Here is an 18,970-nt window from a genome sequence, read left to right on the forward strand (position 1 = left end):
GGAAATTTTTTAGTCTTATATTTATTTGGCTTTATCAGACAAAAAGCAAGATATAATCAAAGTAAGAACAGAATTTAATTAAACTTATAAAAAAGAACATGTAATAATGAGGACAGTGACCAAACTTGTTTTGGGAAGACAAACCACTGGCAACATTAATCAATAAAAGAAGGAATAACATTATTAATTAAAATGCTTAACTCTGGATGTTATAAAAATTAAAGAAATAAAGACTATTATGAACTTCAGGTTAATAAACTTGAAAACCTTGATGAAATGGATACGTATATAGGAATATATATAAGTAAAAAGCTGACTCAAGAAGAATTCGATAACTTGATATGCCTATATTCACAAAAGAAATAAGATCAAAAGTCAAAAATCAGGAATGGGACAAAAGCTAAAACATCAAGGGCTACACAGTCCTTTATGACTTTACAGATGCTTCTACCAAACACTCCAAAAGCAGGTAATTCCAAACTTTAATAGAAAGTCTTCCAGTAAGTTTAAAAAGGGACTAGTATGGGAGTTCCCTGGTGGCCTAATGGTTAGGATCCTGGGCTTTCACTGCCGTGGCCTGGGTTCAGTCCCTGGTGGGGGAACTGAGATTCCGCAAGTCACGCAGCAGTGTGGCCAAAAATAAAAAAAAGTGGGGGGGGTGGGGGTGGGGGGGGGCGGGGACTAGTGTCTAATTCATTCTGCAAAACTTCATAATACAGATACCAAAACCACACGAGGATAATTACAGTCCGATCCCTTTTATGAACAGTGATTCAAGAAACCTAAATAAATGTCAGCAAACTGAATTCAGTGATGTGCAAAAAGAGAATATATCACGAGGCTAGGTTTATTCTAGAATGCGTGTTTGGCATAATACTTAAAAAAAATGTAATATACCCCAATAACAGATTATAAGAGGAAAAACAAAGTGATCATCCCAAAAGACACACAAAAATAACACATAAGATAAAATTCAGCATCCATTCATGATAAATTCTTAGCAAACTAGAAAAAGAAGGGAACTTCCTTATCCGACAATGGGCAGCTACAAAGAAAAGACAAGAAAGAAAGAGTAAACATTATATTTAATGATGAAATGCTGAAAGCCTTCTTTTAAATCAGAGATAACACAAAAACAGACAGTCCTTTCAAATAACGCATTGAAGAAGCTGTCTGAAGAAGTTCAAAAGAAGGGGAGATGGGAGTGTTTTTTTTTAAGCAATTAAAAAAAAAATTTGGAAAACCTAAGAGAATCTATAAATGATTAGAGTTAGTAGAATTCACAAGAACTTAAAAGGGTCAATGTACAATAAAATTTAATACACCAAGTTCATTATATTTGTATATACCTGAAACAATGAGAAAATGTAATGTAATAAAAATATAAAATCTATGTTTACAATACCAACAAAAATATAAGGTATATAGGAATAATTCTAACCAAAAAGTATAACAGTTCTTTTTGAAGAATATTATAAAAGAAATTTAAAATTATCTAAACAAATGAAGAAATGGAGAGAGAAGTCATTCAGGAAGAGGAGGGACAGTGGGGTAGGAATGTGAGAAGAAAAGGAAAATCAGCCCTGAGAACAAGCAGACCAGTGCACCACCCATAGCACATAAGCAGTGCTGAAAGCAGATTTGGACAAGGCCGCTTTTTGACAACAAAAATGACTAAACATCTGCCTCTTCTTACTAACATTGTCTTTCTCTAAGTGACTGGTGCTTCTTTACCAATGACAAAGCACGGACACCCTTAAGTCTTGCCTCATGGCTCAAAATTAAGACACCTAATCACCAAATGCTCACAGCTTCTTTAACGTAGCCAGTCCAGACTGACCCTCACTCCCCTAATACCTCTTAGAACCATCCAGCACACACCCCAACCCTATAAACCTCCCAACTCCACACCTTCCATGAGGCTCCAGGAGCGTGCTCTCCCTGGCCCGTAGCAACCCAAGCCAAGTAAACCCAGCTCGTTTTACTACAAGTGTGTTGTTAATTGTTCAAATGAGGTACTTTTTTTTTAACTCTTATTATTTTATAAGTATCACCTATTTCACATAAAACAAAAGAGGTACAATGAAAAAAAAATCCCATTATAATAACAACAAAAAAGACAAAATTCTTAGGAAAAAGCATGGTAAGAAATGAAAAGTTTATATGAAAAATAAGCAAACACAAATTGCCAAGAGAGCTCTGAAAAGAGTAATGAAGATGTATTAACCCTACCAGATATCAAAAAATGAGAAAAACAGTACAGTACTGGTGCACTAACAGAGGACCAATGGAAAAGAATAAAAGTCCCAGAATAACCTCAAACACTGTACCTAAAGGAAAATTTTAAAAGTTTAAAAGGAAAGATAACAGTAATGGTTAATTTTATGTGTCAAGTTGGAGAGTATTTGGGGATGAAATTAACATTTAAATCAGTGACCTTGAGTAAAGTAGATTACCCTCCATAATGTGGGTGGGCCTCATCCAATCAGTTGAAGGCCGAAATAGAACAAAAAGACCAGCCCCCCAAGCAAGAGGGAGTTCTCCAGCAGACTGCCTTCAGGCTTCATCTTCGCCATCAGCTCTCCTGGGTGTCAGCCTGCTGGTCCACACCAGATTTTGGACTTTCCAGCTTCCATAACGGAGTCAATTCCTTAAAATAAAATATCTTTATCCTAACCAATAGGCTAGGTCTCTGGCAAGACCTAATACAAGAAAAGTTACTTAACCAAGTGGTCATCTAGAGAAAAATAAATTATGTTGGATCATACCTCTCTCCATAGATTAGGATAAGTGAAATGTAGAAATCACTCTATGAAAATACTACAAAATAACAGGGGACAGTTCCTTTGTAACTTCAGAGTATGGAAGGCTCATAATCTCACTAAAAATAAAATCCAGATATCATAAAAGAAAAGACTGCTAATTCTGACTACATAAACATTTTTTTAAATTCAAAAAGCCCTTCTGCATGACAAAAAAAGGTACCACAATTAATGTCAAAAGACAAATGATAAGATGGGAAGTGAGTAATTCATATCGTGGACAGAGGTCTAGTCTCCCTAATATACCTAGTTTTTATTATATAAATCAATTTTTAAGAGACAAACAACTGAATAGAAAAATTCAAGATAAAAAGATATGAATTGACAGTCCAGGAAAAAAGGAAACGTAAACATTTTTAAATATATAAGATGTTCAAAATCACTCATAACAAGAAAAATGTAAATTAAAACTACATTATCAGATTGGTAAAACTCCAGAAGCTTCTTAAAACAATGCTACTGGCACATGGTAGGTACTCTCACACATCAATGGTGGGAGTATAAACTGGCACAACCCCTAAGAGGAACAATCTAGCAATATTTACCAGAATTACAACTGCATATACCCACTGACACAGCCAGGAATTTATCCTACAGATACACTTGGACATTTATGAAATGACACATATACAGAGCATCATGGCAGTATTGTTTGAATTGCAAATAACTAAAAATAATCTAAATGCCCATCAAAAGAGAACTGGTTAAATACATTATGATATGTCCATAAAATGGAATGAAGCTATAAAAAAGAATGGAGGATTGCTTTATGTACTCCTTTGGAAAGAAGCACAGAAAATATATTTAAGTGGGTAGGGAAAGGGGAATGACAGAGGACAGAAGAATGTTTACGGTATGTTACAGTGTACCAACATTTATGTAAAAATAGAGCCAACAATTAAAATATGGTATTTTGCTTCTTTATATAAAGAAACATACAATAAACTAATGAAGTGGTTATCCAGCAAAGGGTGAGGTGGGTGGTGAGCTAGGCAAGAGGAACTATTGTGGAGAATGGAATCTGTATCCTTTCCTCGTACTTTTTAATTTTTGAAACATATGAATGTATTGATTATCCAAAACATTACACATTAAAAAATGTTAAAGATACAAAGTGAGGTATCTTAATGGAACGCTAAAATTACCTTTTGTATCAATCACATTAACAAAAGACACAACGTTATACTTGCTGATTATCTCCTAATACAAAAATCAACAGACTGTGTATGCTATATCTGGGAACAAAAGCAAAGTCTATAGGAAGGAATGTTCTGTCTGTTACGAAACACTGGCTTCTTATATTAAATACAGTTGAGCTCCTTTGTTTTTTAAATGTATGTGAATTCAGTATTATAAATTCTTATTAAAATTTGGCTTGATTTTGAAAATATTCTAGTGGTTATTTTTACTTTGTTTTGGGATAGATTTGGGGGGATTTTTCTGGTTTTGGAGGTGCTAACTATATCTAAAATGCTAGATCTCATTTCCTAGATAAACTTTACAAATCTATCTGAACATCAAACTCCCTAAAAACTAAAACTGTTCCTGTCAAACCAGACCCTCTAATTAGGCTACCTAAATGTCTCAGGCTACCTAAATGTCTCTGATTTCCACTTCTTTGTCCCAGAAGAGTTTACTGGAACTTAAAAAATATTTAGACATTCTATAGTTAGCGAGTATGAAAACAAGAAAAAATTTCCAATATACTTTGAGAAATATTTGTTTTTCCTCAGAATATACAAAAAATGACAGCATTTACATTAAGGAATCATTTTTATATAGTATTTCCTGCCATATAATTTATTGTATTCAAGTCAATAAAATAACAGCAGTATCGTTCAAAGCATAAAATAGACCTAAACTAAGCACATTAAAATAGTATTCATTAAAATAAGATTTTACCTGTAGTATGCTTTAAATATTTAAATATGAAGGATATTAATAACTAATTGCCATGTGGAAGAAGTCATCAGTGAATGCTTCATAAAGGAAGTAAATTTTGAACTTGGTCTTGAAGGAAATGACAGGCACTCAGAATCCTTAATCAAATTGGTTTTACAATCAGAGATTCATTTTAGCTCACTGAAGGAAAATGAGTAACATAATCTCTCTATTGAGTCCTTCTTAAACTCTGATGACATGACAAAACATTCTGTCTACAGAGAAGTTCAATAAGGCTCTGAAAGCTCATGAAAAAGCCTGTAACTTTATATATCATAAACCCAGATACCAGTCTCTCTCACTTAAAAAGAAATGGTATTGAAAGGTTATTTAATTTTCCCACATTTTAATAAAAGCCCAGACTAAATAACTTTGAAGTAATGTACATTCCTACCTCTATAAGTTGCTTTATATAACCAAAATTTTGAAAACATATATGCAAAAAACAAGATTCTACAGATCTTCAATCTCAGCTGTTGTTTTAACATGTTTTCTTTGAAGTCATAAACTCTTTTTGGAACTCAAATAAAAGTCACATGGGAAAAGACTCCAAAGAACCCAAGAAAATACTTAAGAAATCGGCTGAATTTATTAAAATTAAGCTTCATATATTTATATATTTTGCTTAGCATCAACAATCTCTCCAAGCTGTGTAAGTAGCACTTTAAAAACTGAATAGTCAGTGTCACTGTCTTCCCCTCTCTCCACCACCCCCAACCCACAAAAACGAAAGAAGAGAGGAAAATATAAAATGCAAAGTTACATTTTGATGCTTATGACTTAAAGTGCTATGAAAGCTCTATTTGAATTTAGAGTACAGGTCCTGAGCTCATGATACCTTTTAATATCACTCAGCGACAATCTCTAAAACAAGATGAAACTGAATCACTGTACCAAATGCATATGTACTATTTTCCTACAAATCATGTAAGCTGAAATACATAGTCCAATAACCTAAAAGAGTATTTAATGAGGCTAATTTAACTAGAAAGTGTTTAACATACTTAAAGGTACATGATTCCCTTTAGTATTTTGATACATTGTAATTGAAGTGATTATCTGTCTATAAGCTAGTTTAGGAAGAATAACACTGCCAAAGGCAACAATGTTTTCACCCAGTAGCACTTACCATTAAAACAAAAACAAATCAAAAGAAGGCTCAACATAAAAACACCATGTATGTGCCAACTAGAAAGATTAAATGATCGATAAAACCATTTTCCCGAATAAGCCTCAACGAAGTGACAGAGTACTTTCTGGAACGATTCAGAACACAAATGACAAAGAACATGAAGTGACTGACATTTTCTGCTGTCACTAACGAGTAATGTAAGAAGCTATTAAACTAGTCATTCTTCCCACCGTTCAATCTCAAACATCCATTTGTAAACAAAGAGTTTAGGTTATAGTTCTGCATTTTCTCAAAACTTCCATTTTTCCCACTGAGAACAGAAATGTTTTAAATGGGCCAGGAAGACATCTCAGAACAGAGGCCTGGGGACCAGGGCTGTGCTCACCTGCTGCGGCTGGTACCTCTGCTGCGGCTGGGACGGCAGATACTGCGCCTGCGGCTGCTGGCTGTAGTAAGGCTGCTGGCCCTGCTGGCAGTAACCGCTCACACCTGGCTGGCCATACTGAGGCGGCACCTGTCACGAAGTCAAGCAGGGCAAGTGAGAAAGTCAAGACGTGCCATTCAGCGAAATCAAATATGGTTTCAATTCAGCAACAGGAAGTGGGTTCTTTGCTAAGCAATTGAATTCGATATTTTTAATATTCTCTCCATTAGATAAATTGGCATACTGCCTTCTACTCACATACTATCAATGAAGACAAAAGACAAAGTATTTTTTGAAGCAGAGTTAAATTATCAGACATCAAAAATTGATAATTTCACAAAAATCCAGTGGCGGGGTCGGGGGGAGTTCCTAATACTGACGTCAAAAAATTGTTTCTGCTGGAAAGTCAAAGCAGCATTATGCTAATCCATTCTCATGCAACACTCAGATGAAAATGAACTCCAGTCCCAGCTCACTAATACTTTGTCGGATGCTTGTGGTTTGGGGACATGTTTGTTTCAACTAAGGTCAGAATGCCTCAATTACATTTTAGCAGATACCAGTTACAGCAGCAATTCCATTACCTGATACTATTTTGGCTAAAAAGAAACAACGTTGCTTTATAATAAAATGAAACCCATTTAGAAAACAATACTATGTATATCAAACAATATAACTATCAATATGAGTTCTTGATGGAAAGATATTCATAGCTATACAAGGATAGTATTTTCCTAGTTGATAAAACCGTTACTGATATAAAGCAAAGTGTACTGTGCTACCAATACCCGAGTTACAGACAAAATGACCTGAAGTCAGTCTTCTCCATTTCTAATTTACATGAGCCTAAAACATCTTGAAATCATTGTTCAAAGAAAAGTCCTTCCTCATTCAATAAATACACCACTGATGACGTTTTCTGATGTTCTTTCAAGTGAGAAATCTATTGACATTTTTTTTTTTTCCTAATTGAGAGAAAGAACAGGAGAGGAAAAGAAAAACAAGATATCAGGACGGCAAAAAGCACTCCTGGAAGGAGAATGGTGAAGGCACTGTTAATACCACAATATGGTCCATTTGAGAACTCCAAGAACTTGATCCCCACAAGCACACATACTCAAGAATTCAGTCATCAGTCCCACGTATACACTTAAAAAACAAATTGACTATAGAATACTGAATGAGGAAAAAAAGAGTGAGGAGGAAAATATTAAACACTTTGCCTCTAAGATCAATTAGCACAGTAATTGGCAACATATTCAATGAAGTAAAGGGAAAAAAATGCAGAAAGCTAAAGTTCATATTCCTTTTGACCCGATCTAGATTATTTTCAAGCTGCCAGCAACGCTGACAAAACATTTGGCCACGATGGCTTACAAATGCCTCTCATTTCGCAGACCCTAAGCTAGTAGAACAGACAAGTTTGTATTGAAAACCATTCAACAGCACAGTTGAATTCTTTGCTTTTATTTATTTTACAGCTTGATATCTCATAATGAATGTATGTCCCTGACATAAGCCAAGCCAAAGAATTTCCATAAAATACAACTCCACATGCTAGAATACCATATACTACCACAACACATACCCTTCCGTTCAACACCCATATGTTTGATTTGATATCTAATACTGCATTTCACACAAGCATCTTTGCAGTTTGATTTGAAGCAGTTAGGATAACACTTTGCCAGTGTTAAAATGACTGTAAAGCTCAGTCAACACAGCCAGCAACTCCCCTGTGAATTGCACTTTAATATGTAGACTTTCTGGTTTACAGAAACCCTTACACACAATATGGAAGTGGGAGGGGGGGGTTCTATTTTCTAAGCAAGACAACAAGAGGACATATTGCAGGAGTCTCCTAACACTAGAGCAGCCATGAACTTACTAGATTCTTTTACTATCTATTCCAACTCCGAAAAGTGGGGAAGCAAGTCGGATGCAGGGGAGGCAGGTAGGACGGGTGGGAGTGTAAGCAAATCTTCAATGGATCCATAGCAACAATCTGCAGAACAGAGCAAACGTCAGAGGGGGAACCATCAAAAGCATCTGCTTGGGAGATTTCATCACTGTCTTCCACAATTAAAAACCTACTTGCTGTCCTTTAAAATACGTGGTCTAATTATTTGGTACTAACTAACTGGCTAACTAACCTTCTGAGACCCTGGGATAACTGACAGGGCCTGGAGCCAATCAACTGCATTTGGTCTATTGTCCTTACGTGGGAGCCATGACAAAACAGAGATTAGTAAATTCTAGTCCACCTAAAGAATCTCTGTACTAGAAACGTATGAAATCTAAATCCAAGCCCTCCTGTACCTCAGTTGTGTAAATATGATCAATCACATAATGATATTTCTTACATCTCCATCTGCAACATGGGGCTACCTCCTCTATTAATTCCTATTAATATTATAACCAGCAATATGATAATCCTACCTGGAATTCTACACAGATTCTATTATTACTTATTAAACTAAGTTGTAGTGCTACTTCTAAAATATTAATTATTAACTAAGTGTTATCTTTAAAAAGCAATTTCTAAATATAATACACCTCAGCTGTCAGGAACTAATGTCAATTCTTTAATGGTCAATAATGTTTTTGCTTTAATCAATTTAGAGGTAGGGCTTTCAAAGTTCTATTATATGATTTTCTGACATCTTAAACCAAACAATCATTATTAAGAAACATAAATGGAAGGGTGGAGCCATAATACATGGAATGCCCCAGAGCCCACTGCCGAAAGTTGTCTGCACAAACCCCAGAGTAACTGTGGTCTCGCACTGCCGGCTTCTCACATGCCATCAAGGCCCTCAGCCACTGCTCCTCACTCTGACCTCCATCTTTAACAGCATCTGCTGAGGACTGAGAAACCCACTACACTGTTAGGAAGACCCAAAGGACTAAGCCATGAGGGAAGCGTATGAGCTTTTATTGTCTCAAGTTTTGTGAAATCAATTTTGGCTACTAAGAGTCTTTTTGTTTATCTCTTAGTTCTTAACCATATTCAGGGTAAATAAGATTACCAAACTGTTGAATTCAACTGTTCAACAGTTCAACAGTTACCAAACTGTTGAAATTTAACCAAGAGTTACTGAGTTTCAGGAACCAAGTGCTGAGAATTGAGGATACAAAGCACTTCTGTCTCAGATACCACCCCTTCCCTAACCGGCCTAACCCACCATCATTCTCATGCCGTTTCTGATTTGATTTTACCACAGGGGAGATTATTAGATTTAGTCAGTTAACCCTTTAATTATGTGTTCATGTGTTTACTGTTTGTCCCCATCACTAGACTACACACTCCTACACCCATGGTATGCCTCCTGGAAGAGGGCCTGCCACTGAAATGTTTGTTGGATGGATAATGAATGTTGTTCGATGGATTATTAAATCAAGTTATTATTATATAAAACTTTAAACTAATGATGGAACACATTATAAAACTGAAATGACTTATACCATCCAAGTCTTTGATTCAGCTTCAACCAATAGCCAAAAACCCCAAACCTCACATTGACAGCAGCAGAGAGTACCCTCGGCTATTACCGGCTAACCCTCGAGGTCATTACTGCCCAGCAAATGCGCTCGACATTTATCACTAAACTAAACCAAATGGAAATCTCCAGAAAATGCCTAAGATCAGGGATTTTCTATTTGTTATTTAAAAGTAAGAAAAACAAAATTTTCTCTCATTTCTAAATAAAGAGGATCTTCAAGGGGAACATGAGCACACACAGTAACAAAAAGTTTTATTCCAATTTTCAAAGAAACGTGAATGCTTGCAAACATTACTGGAGAGGGAAACTATAGCTAAAAATGATTCATTTACTTTAAGTATTTATTTTAGGAAACTACTCTGATAAAGGACGTGAGTGTTAACTTTCAAATCTCTGTGTCATGTTAAATGTGCAAAATTCCAGGCCCCATTTTTCATTTTACTTTACCTTGAACTCTTTGCTCAGCTCATACTTCAAAACTGAAGAAATGATCAGGTTTATAGTCTCATCCTTTTCCTATCTAAAGAAGTTTTGAGAAAGCAGTTTCTCCACTAAGTTTCAAGGTGCACTGCCCTATGACCCAGCAACTCCCCTTGTAAATACATACCCATGAAACACTCACATGTGTCCCAGGAAGGATATTCCATCCAACACTATTTACAAGAGCCAGAAAGAGGAAGCAATCTAATTCCAACACAGTAAGTAAATGGGAAAAATAGATTTTGCTATAGTCATACGTGGAATTCTAACCATAAAGTGTACAGTTTAGTGGCGTTAAGTAGATTCACATTGTTGTGCGACCATCACAACTATCCATCTTCAGAACCGCAGCGTCCCAAAATGAAATTCCATTTCCATTAAACAGTAACTCCCCATTCCTATCCCCCACCACAGCCCCTGGGAACGACTATTCTGCTTTCTGTCTCCATGAATTTGGGTATTCTAGTTACCTCATATAAGTATAATCATACACCATTTGTCCTTTTGTGTCGGGCTTATTTCACTTAGCCTAATGCCTTCAAGGTTCATCCATGTTACAGCATGAATCAGAATTTCATTCCTTTCTAAGGCTAAAAATATTTCCATTTTAAGTATACACAATATTTTGTCCCATCGTGGGCAATGGGTGGGTTGTTTCTACCTTTTGGTTACTGTGAATAATACTGCTACGAAAATAGGCATACAAATATCTGTTCAAGCCTTTTCTTTCACTTCTTTTGGAAATATACCCAGCCCATAAGTGCAACTGCTGGATCATACGGTAGTTCTATGTTTAATTTTTTGAGAAACCGCCATACTGTTTTTCACAGCAGCAATACCATTTTTTAATTCCTGCCAGCTGTGCACAAGGGTTCTAATTTCTCCACATCCTTGACAACACCTGCTATTTTCTGTTTGTTTTTGTAATAGCCATCCTAATGGGTGTGAAGTGGTATCACACTCATTATGGGTTTGATTTTCATTTCCCTAATGATTAGTGACGTTGAGCATCTTTTGCATGCTTATCAGTCATTTGTTTATCTTACTTGGAAAAATGTATTAAAGTCTTTTGCCCATTTTTTAATTGGGTTGTTAGGTTTTTGTTGTTGAGTTGTAGGAATGCTTTAGTGACGTTGAGCATCTTTTGCATGCTTATCAGTCATTTGTTTATCTTACTTGGAAAAATGTATTAAAGTCTTTTGCCCATTTTTTAATTGGGTTGTTAGGTTTTTGTTGTTGAGTTGTAGGAATGCTTTATATATTCTGTGTATTAATCCCTTATATATGATTTGCAAATATTTTCTCCTCTTTTGTGGGTGGCCTTTTTGTTCTCGTGATAGTGTCCTTTGATGCACAAAAGTTTTAAATTTTGATATACTCCAATTTATCTATCTTTTCTTTTGTTGTCTGAACATTTGGATTCCATGTCCAATAAATCACCGCCAAATTTAATGTCATGAAGCTTTCCCCTAGGTTTCCTTCTAAGAGCTTTACAGCTTTAGCTCTTATGTTTTTAGGTTTGACCCATTTTGAGTTAATTTTGCACATAGTGTAAGGTAAGGGTCCAACTTCCTTCTTTTGAAAGACCTGTTGTTCTTACTCTAGTACATAATTTTCGTATCAGCTTCAGATCCTTTTGTTCTAAGAAGAACAGTTTGGTTTGGTATCTACACTTTCCTCTAGAACTGTATTAAACGAATACAACACACATTCAACACACTGTATAATCTGTTTATATGAAGTTCAAAAACAGGCAAAACTAATTTATAGTGATAGTAATCAAAACAGTGCTTGTGGGATATGGGGGCTGGCGAGAAACAGGGGTGAGGAAACTTCTGGGGTGATGAAAATATTCTGTATCTTAACTGGGATGGTTGGTTCATAGGTGTACCTTATTTGTCAAAACTCATCAAACTGTACACTTAAGATCTGAGCATTTCATTGTATGTATATTATAACTTTAAAAGAATGTATATACACTTAATAACGAAGAAGGTATCTAAACTTTTGACCTCACATTTTTTTCTAATGTATTTATGTCAAACCATTACGGCCTTACTTACACCTAGATGTAAGTTTCCTATTTGATAATAAAATAGTAACTGTTTCTAGGTGCTTAACAGGGAGTTTTCATACTTTCAATTTACATAATTCCAAAATATTACACAGCAATTAATACTGAAACAATCATAATGAGTATGTAAATTCAAATATTTAACGCAAGTCACAATACATATAGGAACAATATCCCTTCAACCCAGAATTCTGCTTTTGGGAATTTACCTTAAGGAAAAATATAAAACAAGTGTGCAAAGATATGTGTAGCAAGGAGGTCACTGCACGCCCCTGATACCACCCCCACTCAAAAACAGGGAAGCAGCCTAAACAGTTAAATGTGCCTCCATAGAGATTGGTTTAAAAGGGGAGGGTAATGATATTTTATTCAATAAAATATCACAGAGTCATTAAAACGAATGATTCTAATTGTAGATAATATGTATTCAATAGCAAGAAAGTCTGTCCCTGGATTTTTGAGGTGGGACTTAAGGGGTAGCAGGTTACAAAACCATATATATATTTTTTAATATGAAAATCTGTGTATGTGTGTTGAGTAAAGAATTAATTACCCCAGAAGAATATACATCAAATGTTATGTATCATTTCTTAAACCAACTCTGAGTTTTTCATGAATCTAAAACTAAATGCAATTTATTTTGGATTAATTATTGCTGTCTTTCTAAGAATTATCAAAAAGTATATTATAACAATTTATATTTAACAGCAGAAAGCTTAATTTTTATTTGTTTGTTTTTCATCATAAATTTGAGTCCTTCCAGATAAATTCTACCAAAAAAGGAAGACAAAAAGCATAGGAAAAATGAGTTCACAACAGCTACATTTTAGTCATTACTGTGGCATATTCTGCTGGCTTCTGATTTTACAGAAAGAGTAAATGCTATTTTTCATGCATAAGAGACAGACTGAAAATTCCCCACAGCAAGGAATTCAGATGCTAAGTCGATGTGTGGCTGAACCAACTGCAGGAGGAAATTTTATTATGTCAACATGTCCAGTCAAAAATAATGTGTTAGAAGGTAATAAATAAAGTTTACAAGGTCAAAATCCTACAAATGCTCCACAATCTATAGTCCCTTAAGCTAAGTTCCCAACTGAGACTTTTAAACAATTTAGGTGCTTTTTAAATTCACTTTCTTATTTTAAAAAGAAAAATAAATCTTGTCCTTAAGCTTGTCTAAGGGGGGGAAAAAAAACTCCGTAACTTCCTGAAATTACTTCTTCATGCTTGAAAACTGAGCAACAATCAACGAATGTATACTGAGTGCTTATTGTATGCACTGTATACTAAAGCCGTAAGTTCCTTCAAATTTTGTCCAGCTTCCCTTGAGTAACAGAAAAAAGACAACGTGGGCTTGGAGGAGTCAGCAAAGAAGTCAAGGGTCAAGCAGCGTCTAAACTCCAGAACAGGCCTGGTGACCAACCACACAAACAAGCTAGTTACTCAGCTCTCGTTGCTACGGAGCCCACTTCCATTTTCGTCTATGCCCTTGTACCTAACAGATAACTTCCGGGCCATAAACACTGCTGTTGTTTAACAGACTGAAAAATAACCAACATATCTGGGCTACTTTAGCCCACTCCCTTAGCTTAAAAAAATTTTTTTAATTCATATCAGAAAATAGCTTTACTTTTTGATTTGTGAAACTAAATTGAAAAGTTCTCATTTGTCATCAGCAATAAATCTTTTCTCATGACAAATTTTGCTTTCTAAAACTTCCTTATCAGGTACACACTTTATGTTTATAAGATCATAAACAGTGAAAATAATATACATATAATCTCTCTTGGACTTCTTTATAATTATTAATTGCCTACAAAATTTCACTGCTTATTCTAAGTCCAACTGCTCTATATTTAGCAAATCACAGCTTAAGTGAATACTATGTCAGACCAACGTTCTGCAGAGTGAATACTCTACATGGCTGTGGGAACTAAATGGTAGTGCCTTTCATGACCTCAATTTCCAAAAGTCCGTGATATGTTCTGAACAGTCTTTATTTCCTCTTCATAATCACTGTCATTCTATTACCCACAAATTTATTTATACCCTTCTTAAATTAATTTATATTTCTAGTCTCTAGAGGGTAACAAGTTCTGGAACATTACTATCCATTTTGTAAAGTGGTACATCCTTTAGTTTCCATAAAATTAACTCCAAACTTCAAGGAGTGCCCCCTAATGCTAGTACATGGAACTTGATTAACACATGCATGGTCAATCAATGCCAGCCAAGGCCTTTATTCTACCAGATCAGAGATTCCTTGTCAACTGCTTTCTGCCCCCCCCCCACCGTCAGTGCCTTGATTATTTTCACTGCCTTATCTAAACTGCTTTCACTTAGTCTTTACTGTGGAAGAGCAGCTAAAACAGCATAAATGATTCCAAAGGCACAGCAATCATGGCTGTACACACAAGTAAAATCACTTTTCTACTTACTTTTAAAAAGAAACCTCTAGTACACATTTCGTATTCTGCTCTACCTCTTAACTACAGATGTTTTCACCTTTTTTTCCAGGTCAGCCAATTAGAGGAGATTTTGTTGAAGTATTCATAAAATGCAGGCATTCACTGGCAGTAAAATGCTTCCTCTCATTTACAACCAGTGTTGAACTAAAGTCTTACTGTACACAAAATTAACACACAAGTGTATAATTGTAGTTTTATGCTCAAGTGCCCTAATTATGCACTTTAAAACACTTTCTTCCCAAGGATCCATCGAAGGCATTTGATATCACAGATCTATGAGGTCTACAGTGCACTTCTTTGACAAAATAGAAGCATAACAAGAAGAAAAACCTGCAGCTTCAGAAAGAAAGTATGCATGCAATGTACATGATGATAAATCTCATTCTAAAAATTTTAGCTAGAAAAAGAGCATATTTCCAATGTATATGAATGGGTGAGGGGTCTACCTAAGAGTAAAAGATGAATTCTTACTACCTGTTCTTGAAGCAACCAGAACCAGCATACCAAAGCAAGTGGTCTAAAATCTTTCATAAATCATCATGGGGAGAAAAATTCACCTATGAGTCTGCAAGCCTTACTAATACAATAATACAAGCAAGAAAAAAACTTAATAGTAAAAGGAGCCTTGCTCATTTCTAACGCAGAAGCTTTGACATCTAGGTTACTAGTATTTACATTGAAAACAAAATGAAAAATAAGTATTTTCCATACCAAACACACGCAGTCATTTTTAAATTAGAGAATCATAACTATGGAAATGCATCAACATGGTTTGCATGAAGCCCTACTTCTGTGGAGCTCACGGTATGTACAGAAAGAAAAGAAGGGCTCTGAAGGCCATCTGTAGAAATAAATGGGTCAACTCTGCTAACAGAAGCAACATTTTCTTAGAAAAAGCGACTTAAAAATAAAAAAAATTTTTTAAAAAGGAAGGAAGGAAAGAGGGAGGGAGGGAGGGAGGGAGGGAGGAAGAAAAGGCCTGAGCTGCCTCACAGGGACTCAGTTGTCTCCATTCAAGAAAGCACTTTACCAAGAAAACAGGCACGTGATGTTGTATGTAATGAATACATCTCACTGAAAAGCAACTTGGAGTTTCCATCTTTCTTGTTATATTACTGGCCAAACTGCAACAGGTAGTTCTAACTGGTGAATATAATCTTTGAGTTGTTTCAATTCTTTAAAAAATATATAAAAAGATTACAAAATCAAAAGTCCAAACAGTACAACAGTACCTCACACACATATTAGAACAGGAGTTTTCTAATAGGACTTTAAAATAAGTGTGAGGCTACAGTACGTTCATGTTTTTAAAAACCACCCACTTGGTCTACACAGACATGGTAAGAACACTATTGTTTACTACAGGTAAAAAATGGAAAATACTCAGCAGTGCAACTGATGGGAACTTCTTGCCTAGCTGCCCTTCTGGCCAGATTTCATAAAGCACAGAAAGAGGAGCCAAGAGCTTTGCCACTCTCCCACATAAACCCAGCTGCCAAAATGGATGTGCCAAAAGGGCGTTTCAGAGAATTTTAAAGAGATAACCTTTGCTGAGGCTGCAGGGTCAACTTTGTAACCGCATGACTGGAACATGTGCAGTGAATGCTAGATTGAAAAGACTGTTCTACTGCAGGTGACTATGGAGTGGGGGGAAAACAGAGAAAACAGGGATTTAACAGAATCAGACTAGAATTTTAAAATAGCCAATGGAGAGACAAGCAACTGGTATCTTCTATGGAGGGGAACTTGATGGTGGGGGGACATGAGGAGAGAGACCATTCACGGCAGAATCCTTCTACCTTGGGGATTTTATACCATGCATTTAAATTCCGTGTGCGTGTGTGCGCGCGACTGTGTGTGTGAGATTTGTTAATGCAGTTTTGAAGTTGTTTCTTTTTTCTTTTTTTAATTAAAGAGTCAAAGCGGGGAACTATGTGATTACACTTTTCCAAGAGTCTAAAGTTCATCCTTTGAGGGTAAGGGGCCTAGTTGCTTCTATATCCTCTCTCTCCTGTTCACAGAAAAAAAAGAGAGAGGGAGGGAGGACGGAGGGAATGATTTTAGTAACTGAGTTTATAAAAATGTGAGTAAAAAAACCACCAAGCCCCTCAAAAATGGATATTTCAAAAACTATATTGTGTTAAAATGTGATCCTTTAAAAATATACAGTCTAAGTGTTCTATAAGATACCTTTTAAAGGAGAAACTTGTACTCATTTATCTATCCACCCCTAAACGTAAATAATGTATATGGTGAAAACTGTACGAATGAAGAAAAATAGTAGCGATGGTAATGCAAATGGGTCAGACTTCTCCCTGTTACACGGACAAAACCCAAACCTGGCTTCCTCTGAGACTTTGAGAATTCAGTAGACTGAAGAATCTAAGAATAGACACTCCCAGGGGACGAACCAGTATGGGGACCTTTACCGGCATCCCCCCTGAGTAAGGCACTGACACTGACTCGGAGGGTGGGGAGACAGCTGCAGGCTTTGTCCTGTGCTACCCAGGGACACAACAGCCTTCAAATTACCATAATTAGCTGGTCATTTTATTTTTTGCCCTTTCAGAATGAACTCATAACAAATAATGAGGAGTGAAAATAAAGGAGTCCTTTTGCACTGGGAGGTATTCCTACCAGTAACCCACCCTCTCTCACAAATCAGTGATATCTCCCCTGAACCCCACCTGCAAAGGTAAGACTAGAGGAAATATATATGCACATTAGTGGCTGAAAAACTGACTCCTTGCATTTTATTCCCTGGATCATAGTCTGAGTTGGGGGGCCGGGTGGAAATGCTCAAAAATATATGCAACACACACAATCACATATTTGGATCAATAAGCTATTGTTTTAAACTGAAAATACACACTCATTCCCCCATCCTCAGAAGGCTAAGCCTAATTACACTTTATTGTAAATTATTTTATCATCCGCTATTAGAACTGGTAGAGATTTCAGAGATCACTGGTTCAACCCTGTCCCTATTAAGATCAAGAAGGTAGGGTCAAGGGTTAGGAAACCCGCACAATTCCACCCAGCTGGAGTCTCAATCGGAACTCAACTCTCTGCGCACACCCCCTCCCCACCCAGGGCTCATTCCGCTCTCCCAGGGCGCTCAGTCATTGAATGGAAGGACTGGGGAGTAGCATGTAAGCGAAGCATGGAGGACACTCAGGCTGGGACAGGAAGAGCAAAGGACACTCTGGACACCCTGCTCTGTTCTAGCAGAGAGCAGTCTAAGAACAGACAAGAGTACTGGGGAGCCCAAAGAACCTAAGGGAAGCAGCTGGAGTGGGAAGGGGTTGAAAAAACGGAGGTAGGTGAGTAAAACCACCATGGCCTCAAATGAGAAATGTACACACATTTTTTAAAGTTTTAAACACTGAAATTAGAAAGGATTAGGATATAAAATTTCTACCAACACAGATATCTTATACTCAAGGCAAAAGTGAGGAGTGGGGGAGGCCCTTCATTTTTAGTCATTTGGCACATAAATTCAACCTATATGATAAACTTGTGATACTGGGTAACAGTTTAAAGAGGAGTTTCATTTTGAGGTTGAGACAGTATGAGGAAATGATGCTTTAGATAAAAATATCAAAGCCCTTGAAATATAAATATATTTCAAAGCAAATGTTTATATAAGAAGAGAAAATCATTTAATTATTTCCCTTGAGATCTGCAATTTTTTTTTTATTTCATCAGATGGAACACACGTACCAAATAGTCCCAAAAGATTGGTCAGGAAAAAATATAGGATGCTGACATTTTAAAATCATTAACAGATAGACACTTGGGGGTGGACAGAGGAAGCTTTACCTAATGTAGAATTACCAACAAATTAAATGTTTCACTTCTTTCTCTACCGTCTCTTCTATTTATATTTAATAATTTATTTTAAATCATTAAAATTAGACATTCTATAACCCATTCATTTTGAAACACAACAAATAATCAAAATTATAATTATCCCTCACAAAACTATACTTGAACACAGATGTGTTCTCAGACTGTCCATTCTAAGCACCTCTGCAGGGAAGTCAGTAGATTTTGGGATAATACAAAAGCCGTTTAACTATTTTGCTAAAACATGAAGGGGTAAAAATAACTGTCCTAAGAT

At 36.1% G+C, this 18,970-nt stretch overlaps 1 protein-coding gene across 1 annotated transcript in view; it reads right to left on the reverse strand.

Moving 5' to 3' along the window:
* ARID1B (AT-rich interaction domain 1B) overlaps positions 1–18,970 on the reverse strand; it is a 407,354-nt gene that overhangs the window by 274,343 nt on the left and 114,041 nt on the right. The window contains 1 exon segment of the mRNA XM_036872227.1: positions 6,281–6,409. Within this exon segment, the coding sequence (XP_036728122.1) occupies positions 6,281–6,409 (129 nt within the window).

Source organism: Balaenoptera musculus, chromosome 12, assembly GCF_009873245.2.
Source record: "Balaenoptera musculus isolate JJ_BM4_2016_0621 chromosome 12, mBalMus1.pri.v3, whole genome shotgun sequence".
Lineage (NCBI taxonomy): Eukaryota > Metazoa > Chordata > Mammalia > Artiodactyla > Balaenopteridae > Balaenoptera > Balaenoptera musculus.